The 11,953-nt window shown below is 46.1% G+C and overlaps 1 protein-coding gene across 1 annotated transcript; it reads right to left on the reverse strand.

Annotated features, from left to right (window-relative positions):
* Window positions 1-6,874: 6,874 nt before the first annotated feature.
* olig1 (oligodendrocyte transcription factor 1) lies at window positions 6,875-8,356 on the reverse strand. The gene has a single exon (XM_042320142.1). The coding sequence runs from the start codon at window positions 8,083-8,085 to the stop codon at window positions 7,204-7,206; it is 882 nt and encodes a 293-aa protein (XP_042176076.1). The 5' UTR covers window positions 8,086-8,356; the 3' UTR covers window positions 6,875-7,203.
* Window positions 8,357-11,953: the final 3,597 nt, after the last annotated feature.

The raw sequence follows: 11,953 nt of genomic DNA on the forward strand, positions 1-11,953 counted from the left end.
ATAGTAGCGGCTGGTAGTAGCAGCTGGTAGTAGCAGCTGGTAGTAGCAGCTGGTAGTAGCAGTACTACCGGTAGAGATGGTAGTAGAAGCTGGTAGTAGCAGCTGGTAGTAGCAGTACTATCGGTAGAGCTGGTAGTAGCAGCTGGTAGTAGGAGTACTACCGGTAGAGCTGGTAGTAGCAGCTGGTAGTAGCAGCTGGTAGTAGCAGTACTACCGGTAGAGCTTGTAGTAGCAGCTGGTAGTAACAGCTGGTAGTAGCAGTACTACCGGTAGAGCTGGTAGTAGCAGCTGATAGTAGCAGTACTACCGGTAGAGCTGGTAGTAGCAGTACTACTGGTAGAGCTGGTATTAGCAGTACTACCGGTAGAGCTGGTAGTAGCAGCTGGTAGTAGCAGTACTACCTGTAGAGCTGGTAGTAGCAGCTGGTAGTAGCAGTACTACCGGTAGAGCTGGTAGTAGCAGCTGGTAGTAGCAGTACTACCGGTAGAGCTGGTAGTAGCAGCTGGTAGTAGCAGCTGGTAGTAGCAGCTGGTAGTAGCAGCAGGTAGTAGCAGCTGGTAGTAGCAGTACTACCGGTAGAGCTGGTAGTAGCGGCTGGTAGTAGCAGCTGGTAGTAGCAGCTGGTAATAGCAGCTGGTAGTAGCAGCTGGTAGTAGCAGTACTACCAGTAGAGCTGGTAGTAGCAGCTGGTAGTAGCAGTACTACCGTTAGAGCTGGTAGTAGCAGCTGGTAGTAGAAGTACTACCGGTAGAGCTGGTAGTAGCAGCTGGTAGTAGCAGTACTACCGGTAGAGCTGGTAGGAGCAGCTGGTAGTAGAGCTGGTAGTAGCAGCTGGTAGTAGAGCTGGTAGTAGAGCTGGTAGTAGCAGCTGGTAGTAGAGCTGGTAGTAGAGCTGGTAGTAGAGCTGGTAGTAGAGCTGGTAGTAGCAGCTGGTAGTAGAGCTGGTAGTAGAGCTGGTAGTAGAGCTGGTAGTAGCAGCTGGTAGTAGAGCTGGTAGTAGCAGCTGGTAGTAGAGCTGGTAGTAGCAGCTGGTAGTAGAGCTGGTAGTAGAACTGGTAGTAGCAGCTGGTAGTAGCAGCTGGTAGTAGAGCTGGTAGTAGAGCTGGTAGTAGAGCTGGTAGTAGCAGCTGCTGGTAGTAGCAGCTGGTAGTAGCAGCTGGTAGTCGAGCTGGTAGTAGAGCTGGTAGTAGAGCTGGTAGTAGCAGTACTACCGGTAGAGCTGGTAGTAGCAGCTGGTAGTAGAGCTGGTAGTAGCAGCTGGTAGTAGAGCTGGTAGTAGCAGCTGGTAGTAGAGCTGGTAGTAGCAGCTGGTAGTAGAGCTGGTAGTAGAACTGGTAGTAGCAGCTGGTAGTAGCAGCTGGTAGTAGAGCTGGTAGTAGAGCTGGTAGTAGAGCTGGTAGTAGCAGCTGGTAGTAGAGCTGGTAGTAGAGCTGGTAGTAGAGCTGGTAGTAGCAGCTGGTAGTAGCAGTACTACCTGTAGAGCTGGTAGTATAGCTGGTAGTAGAGCTGGTAGTAGCAGCTGGTAGTAGCAGCTGGTAGTAGCAGTACTACCGGTAGAGCTGGTAGTAGCAGCTGGTAGTAGCAGTACTACCGTTAGAGCTGGTAGTAGCAGCTGGTACGTGTCTCTACGGACACGGGTCTTTTAACTATTTATACATATTATTGAGCAGACGGAATGAGCAGCAGCTACGTTTGGCTACGCACAGACCATTAGTGGAATTTCCGCGAGAAAGTAACGGTCAATGTGATTGGATGTTAATTATTTGACAAGGCTTCCTGTATGTAACATTGTGTTGTTATTCCGCCTAACACTAGATGGTTTCATTTGTAATTTCACGTCAGTTTGGGAGGACCTGCCCTAGAGCACACAAAAAAACGATACATACCTCGGCCTAAACATCAGCGCAACAGGTAACTTCCACAAACCTGTGTACGAGCTGAGAAAGTCCATCTATGCCATCAAAGGAACATAACATTCAACATACCAATTAGGATCCGGCTAAAAATACTTGAATCCGTAATAGAACCCCTTTGTGGTTGTGAGGTCTGGGGTCCGCTCACCAACCAAGAATTCACTAAATGGGAAACACACTAAATTGAGACTCGGCATGCAGAATTCTGCAAAAATATCCTTAGCGTACAACATAAAACACCTAATAATTAATGCAGAGCAGATTTAGGCCGATATCCATAAAAGAGCTGTTCAAATCTACAACCACCTAAAATGAATTGATTCCCAAACCTTCCATAACAAAGCCATCTGTCACGTCCTGATCTGGTTCACCTATCCTTCTGATTGTCAACACCCCCTCCAGGTGTCACTTATTATCCCCGGTGTATTTATCCCTGTGTTTCCTGTCTCTCTGTGCCAGTTTGTCTTGTTTGCCAAGTCAACCAGTGGTTTTCCTTCCTCCTATTTTTCCCCCCAGTCTCTGTTTCTAGTCCTCCTGGGTTTGACCCTCCTGGGTTTGACCCTTGCCTGTCCGAAACCTTCTGCCTGACCACTCTGCCTGTTCTGACCACCCTCCTGCCTGTTCTGACTACCAGCCTCCCCTTGTACTGTTTTGGGCTCGGATCTGGTTTCTGACCCCTGCCTGGCCTGACCTTCAGACTACCTATCGCCTGGTACTGTTTGGACTCTGACCTGGTTTCTGACCCCTGCCTGGCCTGACCTTGAGACTACCTATCGCCTGGTACTGTTTGGACTCTGACCTGGTTTCTGACCCCTGCCTGACCTGACCTTGAGACTGCCTATCGCCTGGTACTGTTTGGACTCTGACCTGGTTAATGACCCCTGCCTGGCCTGACCTTGAGACTACCTATCGTCTGGTACTGTTTGGACTCTGACCTGGTTTATGAACTCTCGCCTGTCCTGACCTTGAGACTACCTATCGCCTGGTACTGTTTGGACTCTGACCTGGTTTATGAACTCTCGCCTGTCCTGACCTTGAGACTACCTATCGCCTGGTACTGTTTGGACTCTGACCTGGTTTATGAACTCTCGCCTGTCCTGACCTTGAGACTACCTATCGCCTGGTACTGTTTGAACTCTGACCTGGTTTATGAACTCTCACCTGTCCTGACCTTGAGACTACCTATCGCCTGGTACTGTTTGAACTCTGACCTGGTTTATGAACTCTCACCTGTCCTGACCTTGAGACTACCTATCGCCTGGTACTGTTTGGACTCTGACCTGGTTTATGAACTCTCGCTTGTCTCCGACCTGCCTTTGTTATAATAAATATCGGAGCTTTACCATCTGCCTCCTTTGTCTGCATCTGGGACTCGGCTCGCCTTGTGCCCTTAAACCATCACCTACAGAGAGATGAATCTGGAGAAGAGTCCCCTAAGCAAGCTGGTCCTGGGGCTCTGTTCACAAACACACCCTACAGAGTCCCAGGACAGCAGCACAATTAGACCCAACCAAATCATGAGAAAACAAAAAGATAATTACTTGACAAACAAAGCCACATTTGATAAACTCCCATATCTAATACTAGTGTGCCATCACAGCGGCAAGATTTGTGACCTGTTGCCACAAGAAAAGGGCAACCAGTGAAGAACAAGAGAGAGAGAGAGAGAGAGGGGGGAAGAGAGTGAGAGAGAGAGAGAGAGAGAGAGAGAGAGAGGGGGGGGGAGAGAGAGGGGGAGAGAGTGAGAGAGAGAGAGAGAGAGAGAGTGAGAGAGAGAGAGAGAGAGAGAGAGAGAGAAAGAGAGAGAGGGGGGGAGAGAGGAGAGAGAGAGAGAGAGAGAGAGAGAGAGACAGAGAGAGAGAGAGAGACAGAGAGAGAGAGAGAGAGAGAGAGAGGGGAAGAGAGTGAGAGAGAGGGGGAAGAGAGTGAGAGAGAGAGGAGAGAGAGAGAGAGAGAGAGGGGGAAGAGAGGGAGAGAGAGAGAGAGAGAGGGGGGGGGAAGAGAGTGAGAGAGAGAGAGAGAGGGGGAAGAGAGTGAGAGAGAGAGAGAGAGAGAGGGGGAGAGAGAGAGAGAGAGAGAGGGGGGGAAGAGTGTGAGAGATAGAGAGAGAGAGAGAGGGGGGAAGAGAGTGAGAGAGAGAGAGAGAGAGAGGGGGGAAGAGAGTGAGAGAGAGAGAGAGAGAGAGAGAGAGAGAGAGAGAGAGAGAGAGAGAGAGAGAGAGAGAGGGGGGAAGAGAGTGAGAGAGAGAGACAGAGACAGAGAGAGAGAGAGAGAGAGAGAGGGGGGGAGAGAGTGAGAGAGAGAGAGAGAGAGAGAGAGAGGGGGGAGAGAGTGAGAGAGAGAGAGAGAGAGAGAGAGAGAGAGAGAGAGAGAGAGAGAGAGAGAGAGAGAGAGAGAGAGGGAAGAGAGAGAGAGAGAGAGAGAGAGAGAGAGAGAGAGAGAGGGGGGGGAAGAGAGTGAGAGAGAGAGAGAGAGAGAGAGAGAGAGAGGGAAGAGAGTGAGAGAGAGAGAGAGAGAGAGAGAGAGAGAGAGAGAGAGAGGGGGGGGGGAAGAGAGTGAGAGAGAGAGAGAGAGAGAGAGGGGGGAGAGTGAGAGAGAGAGAGAGGGGGGGGGGGGAAGAGAGTGAGAGAGAGAGAGAAAGAGAGAGAGAGAGGGGAAGAGAGAGAGAGAGAGAGAGAGAGAGAGAGAGAGAGAGAGAGAGAGAGAGAGAGAGCAACAGGGAGAAAGAGAGGCAGCAGACTACATGGATAGAATAAACAGAGGGGGAGATGGAGTGAGGAGGGAGGGTATAGGTATCAGAGTAGCCAGAGAAGAGAGAGAGAGAGAGAGCAACAGGGAGAAAGAGAGGCAGCAGACTACATGGATAGAATGAACAGAGGGGGAGTTGGAGTGAGGAGGGAGGGTATAGGTATCAGAGTAGCCAGAGAAGAGAGAGAGAGAGAGAGAGCAACAGGGAGAAAGAGAGGCAGCAGACTACATGGATAGAATGAACAGAGGGGGAGATGGAGTGAGGAGGGAGGGTATAGGTATCAGAGTAGTGAGAGAAGAGAGCGAGAGGGAAAAAGGTGACTAATCCTTTGGAGACGTAAAGCAGCTATATGTAAATGCAGAGGGGTTTGAAGTTAGGCCGTCCCACTTTGATCTCTCCCTCTCTGAATCTAGCCCCTCTCCTTCCTCGTCTACCCCTCCTTTCTCTCTCTCCTCCCTTTTCCTTGTAAGAATATCAAGCCCTATTAGGCTTAATCTCACTTAATGGTATCTACCTCTGCTTTTGTCCCCACTATTCCCTTCTTTCAGCCGGCCAGCACCATTCACAGGTCTCCCCCACTAAGAGCCTTGTTCACAGCTAGCAATTATTTGGAGTATTTTATTAACATTATGATTATGATTATATTCATTATTATTATTCATGCGGGCCAATCCCAGGGTTCTGTGTTGCCTACCCTCTCTACTGTCTATCGTGGTGAGGTGTCCCACTCCACCGCCCCTACCGTCCCCACCTACCACCTCTTATCCCCAGTTAAATGGAGCTGCCTGCTTTCTTCCAGAGGGGTGAGGAGTTTTGCACCGTGAACCTCATTCACCGAGACACATTTTCTGGGCGTTTGAACGTATTGTGAGGTGAGTGTAATGAGTGCCACCAAACCGCCCATACGAGCCCCTTGACACAGAAGGAAACATCAAGAATTCGATTAAGGGACAGAGAGAAGGAGAGAGAAAGACCGAAGGAGAGAGAAAGAGCGAAGGAGAGTGGGGAGAAGTAATCAAAAGGGCAGTAATTACACGGTGGGTTTGATCTTTTGCTTGTAGAGAGATGAATGGAGATGAGACTGGGGTGACGCTGCTAAACAGAATAGGACCGGTTCACCCTAATCCTAAATACTGCCGAACAGAATAGGACTGGTTCACCCTAACCTAAATACTGCTAAACAGAATATGACTGGTTAACTATTTGGGGTGGTAGAGGGAAGGGGAGGGGGGGTCTCCTTATGGATCAGTAATTACTGGAATCCCTTATAGATCAACAGTATTTGAGTCATTATTGTAATCCCTTATAGATCAACAGTATTTGAGTCATTATTGTAATCCCTTATAGATCAACAGTATTTGAGTCATTATTGTAATCCCTTATAGATCAACAGTATTTGAGTCATTATTGTAATCCCTTATAGATCAACAGTATTTGAGTCATTATTGTAATCCCTTATAGATCAACAGTATTTGAGTCATTATTGTAATCCCTTATAGATCAACAGTATTTGAGTCATTATTGTAATCCCTTATAGAGCAACAGTATTTGAGTCATTATTGTAATCCCTTATAGATCAACAGTATTTGAGTCATTATTGTAATCCCTGACGAAGGGAGAGGAGACGATGAGAAAGAGACACCACGGAGAGAGGTTATATTGATATTGCTGAGGTGCAGATGCACATACACGTACTCACACACTCACACACCCCCCACCCCCCCACACACACAGACATCCACACACACACACACCCCCACAGACACACACATCCACACCCATACACATCCGCAAACATTTGCACACACACACACACGTCCACACACACACACACCCACACACACAGACACACCCACACTCACACACCCACACACACAGACACACCCACACTCACACACCCACACACACACACAGACACACTCACACACACACTGTCACTAATCACAGAAGCCTAGAAGTAAAAGTGTGAGTAAACACTTTTACAGAAAATACACATTTTGAAATAACTTTATTCAAATACACTTTTTGAAATAACTTTATTCAAATACACATTTTTGAAATAACTTTATTCAAATACACATTTTTGAAATAACTTTATTCAAATACACTTTTTGAAATAACTTTATTCAAATACACATTTTTGAAATAACTTTATTCAAATACACTTTTTGAAATAACTTTATAGTAAATGGTAAATATTAAATGACAATTATTTTGCTGTGTTAGAACATCTCTTATCTTATAAAATAGAATTGATTTATAAAATATAAAATATATTAAGTTTCACTTACCACAGTCCAAGAAACACAATGGACAAGCATCCATTACAACAAATTCAACATTGTGAAAATCTGAATTAGTCAAAGACATGAGAAAGACTAAATTCATTCAAAAGTAACAAAAGTCAACTCTTATGTGTCCATAACCAGAAGTCTGTCCACTCAGAAAAATTCATAATTGTAGGATGGAGTAGAGAAGAGCAGAGCAGAAGACAACCTCATACCAAACCAGAACACATCTGATCTGGGTCCCAGCCAGGCTTCACTTTGGGAACCTGGGTCCAGGGCTAGGGTGGCTGAACCTGGGTCCAGGGCTAGGGTGGCTGAACCTGGGTCCAGGGCTAGGGTGGCTGAACCTGGGTCCAGGGCTAGGGTGGCTGAACCTGGGTCCAGGGCTACGGTGGCTGAAACTGGGTAATTTGCACACCACACAGGGGCAAAGTGGCCCTCCAGGAACCCCAGCTGAGCCCCACTGCACCGGGACCACGGGGCCCTCCAAGTGGCCAGAGGGCAGAAGAGGACACTTAGAGGAGGAGGCAGAGGTCAGGAGAGGACACTTGGAGGAGGAGGCAGAGGTCATGAGAGACTCGGAGGAAAGGAGTAGCTGACTGGGGCCGGTGAAGAGGGGCCACCCCCCGGCCAGGAGCAGCCTAGGGACGGGCCTTGCGTTAACCCCCACCCCAACACTGACCTCCCCAAGGAGCCGACGCATCTCCTGCAGAGACAAGCCAAGGAGGAGAATATAGTTACGGGCGAGGACTAAGGTAGAGATCTTGGAGAGTCTGCGTCCGGGTTGGGGTCCTAGCTGCTGCTGGTTGCAGTGTGGCCCCTGGGAGGAGGACGAGGAGGAAGGAGAGGAGGAAACGTAAGGCGCCATCACCTCCCTCAGAGCGTCCATGGCGATGTTCAGGTCCTGCATCCTCTTCCTCTCCCGGCTGTTGATCTTCCTCCTAAGCTCCATTGGGGGTTTTCCTGGTCTCTCACACCCAATTAGTGCCCCCATGGCCCCCAGCCTGTTCCCATGATCAGCACCTAGCCCTGGGGGACACCAGGAGGACAAATCCTGGAGGTAGGGGTCTGGGGAGCAGAGAGGAAGAGGCTCGTCCTGGTGAGACCTGATCATGGGGTTAGGTAGAATGTTCATGGTTCACACCGAAATGTGGTTCTCTTCGATTACCAGAAAAAAGTGCACTAACAAATCTCAGTCTTCAATATGTTGTTCAGTTCTGCTTATTCCTCTTCAGTCAAACGTTAACCCTCCATTCCTGTGCATTGCCCTGACCTCTGGTACATCTGGTCAGGTGTTGAATCCCTCCTTGCTTTTTGAAAAATGTTAGTCAGTAAGAGAGCACCAGTTTCAGTGTCAGTTTCAGAAGTCTTCAGAAGTCTTCCAGAGTTCTCTGCTTGTTGATATCTCTTCCTCTCTTCATCCTCTGTGAGTCTCTGTGAGAGTCAGTACTCCTTTAACTCACTTCTCCCCCCCCCGGGTGTCTGGAGAGAATGACAAGGCAGACAGAGAGGGAAGTGAATTAAATGCTTCCCTCATCTCCCCTCACGCTGCTGCTTCTTGGACTCCGACCAAACCCAACCAGACCCGACCCGACACTGAGAAACCCTGCTCTGTTCTCTGAACAAAACACACTTATTTTTTCAATTTTACTTTCTTTTTTCTTTTTTTTTTTACATTTGAATAATTTAGCAGACGCTCTTATCCAAGTCGACGTATAGTTAGTCATCTTTTAAGGTAGCTACGTGAGATAACCACATATCTCAGTCAAAGTCACCACATTTCTCCTCAGTAAAGTAGCTAAGTCAGGGGTGGTGATGCTGTGGTGTAGAAAACAACGAAGAGGCTTTTCTCGTCAACAAATATGTAAGGAGAGGCAGCACGACGAGATTTCAACTGACATAATGTGTACATCAACTTTTCAATTTACATGGCATTCCTGCCTTTACCTTTCAATGTGGCTGGCAAAGAGATAGTATTGCCTTTACCTTTCAATGTGGTTGGCAAAGAGATAGTATTGCCTTTACCTTTCAATGTGGCTGGCAAAGAGATAGTATTGCCTTTACCTTTCAATGTGGCTGGCAAAGAGATAGTATTGCCTTTACCTTTCAATGTGGCTGGCAAAGAGATAGTATTGCCTTTACCTTTCAATGTGGCTGGCAAAGAGATAGTATTGCCTTTACCTTTCAATGTGGCTGGCAAAGAGATAGTATTGCCTTTACCTTTCAATGTGGCTGGCAAAGAGATAGTATTGCCTTTACCTTTCAATGTGGCTGGCAAAGAGATAGTATTGCCTTTACCTTTCAATGTGGCTGGCAAAGAGATAGTATTGCCTTTACCTTTCAATGTGGCTGGCAAAGAGATAGTAATGCCTTTACCTTTCAATGTGGCTGGCAAAGAGATAGTATTGCCTTTACCTTTCAATGTGGTTGGCAAAGAGATAGTATTGCCTTTACCTTTCAATGTGGCTGGCAAAGAGATAGTATTGCCTTTACCTTTCAATGTGGTTGGCAAAGAGATAGTATTGCCTTTACCTTTCAATGTGGTTGGCAAAGAGATAGTAATGCCTTTACCTTTCAATGTGGCTGGCAAAGAGATAGTATTGCCTTTACCTTTCAATGTGGCTGGCTGGCAAAGAGATAGTATTGCCTTTACCTTTCAATGTGGCTGGCAAAGAGATAGTATTGCCTTTACCTTTCAATGTGGCTGTATTGCAAAGAAAGATAGTATTGCCTTTACCTTTCAATGTGGCTGGCAAAGAGATAGTATTGCCTTTACCTTTCAATGTGGCTGGCAAAGAGATAGTATTGCCTTTACCTTTCAATGTGGCTGGCAAAGAGATAGTATTGCCTTTACCTTTCAATGTGGCTGGCAAAGAGATAGTATTGCCTTTACCTTTCAATGTGGCTGGCAAAGAGATAGTAATGCCTTTACCTTTCAATGTGGCTGGCAAAGAGATAGTATTGCCTTTACCTTTCAATGTGGTCGGCAAAGAGATAGTATTGCCTTTACCTTTCAATGTGGTTGGCAAAGAGATAGTATTGTCTTTACCTTTCAATGTGGCTGGCAAAGAGATAGTATTGCCTTTACCTTTCAATGTGGTTGGCAAAGAGATAGTATTGCCTTTACCTTTCAATGTGGCTGGCAAAGAGATAGTAATGCCTTTACCTTTCAATGTGGCTGGCAAAGAGATAGTATTGCCTTTACCTTTCAATGTGGTCGGCAAAGAGATAGTATTGCCTTTACCTTTCAATGTGGCTGGCAAAGAGATAGTATTGCCTTTACCTTTCAATGTGGTTGGTAAAGAGATAGTATTGCCTTTACCTTTCAATGTGGCTGGCAAAGAGATAGTAATGCCTTTACCTTTCAATGTGGCTGGCAAAGAGATAGTATTGCCTTTACCTTTCAATGTGGCTGGCAAAGAGATAGTATTGCCTTTACCTTTCAATGTGGCTGGCAAAGAGATAGTATTGCCTTTACCTTTCAATGTGGCTGGCAAAGAGATAGTATTGCCTTTACCTTTCAATGTGGCTGGCAAAGAGATAGTATTGCGTTTACCTTTCAATGTGGCTGGCAAAGAGATAGTATTGCCTTTACCTTTCAATGTGGCTGGCAAAGAGATAGTATTGCCTTTACCTTTCAATGTGGTCGGCAAAGAGATAGTATTGCCTTTAACTTTCAATGTGGTTGGCAAAGAGATAGTATTGCCTTTACCTTTCAATGTGGCTGGCAAAGAGATAGTATTGCCTTTACCTTTCAATGTGGCTGGCAAAGAGATAGTATTGCCTTTACCTTTCAATGTGGCTGGCAAAGAGATAGTATTGCCTTTACCTTTCAATGTGGCTGGCAAAGAGATAGTATTGCCTTTACCTTTCAATGTGGCTGGCAAAGAGATAGTATTGCCTTTACCTTTCAATGTGGCTGGCAAAGAGATAGTATTGCCTTTACCTTTCAATGTGGCTGGCAAAGAGATAGTATTGCCTTTACCTTTCAATGTGGCTGGCAAAGAGATAGTAATGCCTTTACCTTTCAATGTGGCTGGCAAAGAGATAGTAATGCCTTTACCTTTCAATGTGGCTGGCAAAGAGATAGTAATGCCTTTACCTTTCAATGTGGCTGGCAAAGAGATAGTAATGCCTTTACCTTTCAATGTGGCTGGCAAAGAGATAGTAATGCCTTTACCTTTCAATGTGGCTGGCAAAGAGATAGTATTGCCTTTACCTTTCAAGGTGGTTGGCAAAGAGATAGTATTGCCTTTACCTTTCAATGTGGCTGGCAAAGAGATAGTATTGCCTTTACCTTTCAATGTGGCTGGCAAAGAGATAGTATTGCCTTTACCTTTCAATGTGGTTGGCAAAGAGATAGTATTGCCTTTACCTTTCAATGTGGTTGGCAAAGAGATAGTATTGCCTTTACCTTTCAATGTGGTTGGCAAAGAGATAGTATTGCCTTTACCTTTCAATGTGGCTGGCAAAGAGATAGTATTGCTCTGTAGCTCCAAATGTACAGTTGATATCAGTATCACAGTAACCACTAGCCAGGAAGCTTGCAAGCTATTCAACAATGCACCTTTTCCTCTAAAACATATTAGCCAGCTACATTTGAATAATCCAAACAAAACCATAATATACTCTTGAATAGTGTAACGATTCACAAATATATGCAGGCAATTAAGTGTTTTATTTTCTCGTTCGTACACACGTTAGCTAAATGTAGCTCGGCAAGACTTATCAAATATTGTTTATTTAACCTTTATAGGCAAGTCAGTTAGGAACAAATTCTTATTTACAATGACGGGCTACCAGGGAACAATGGTTTAACTGCTGTGTTCACGGGCAGAAAGGCAGATTTTTACCTTGTCAGCTCTGGGATTTGATCCAGCAACCTTTTGGTTACTGGTCCAACGCTCTAACCACTAGGTTACCTGCCCCACCCCTCAAACATGAACGTTTACCCCTCATACGAATATAAAAAATAGTTTCAGCATGTTACAGTTACCTTAGAA

Source organism: Oncorhynchus tshawytscha, linkage group LG03 (genome assembly GCF_018296145.1).
Source record: "Oncorhynchus tshawytscha isolate Ot180627B linkage group LG03, Otsh_v2.0, whole genome shotgun sequence".
NCBI lineage: Eukaryota > Metazoa > Chordata > Actinopteri > Salmoniformes > Salmonidae > Oncorhynchus > Oncorhynchus tshawytscha.

What these genes read in the sequence shown, in the direction of transcription:
- olig1 (XM_042320142.1), bottom strand. Translation starts at nt 8,085, where the DNA reads ATGAACATTCTACCTAACCCCATGATCAGGTCTCACCAGGACGAGCCT.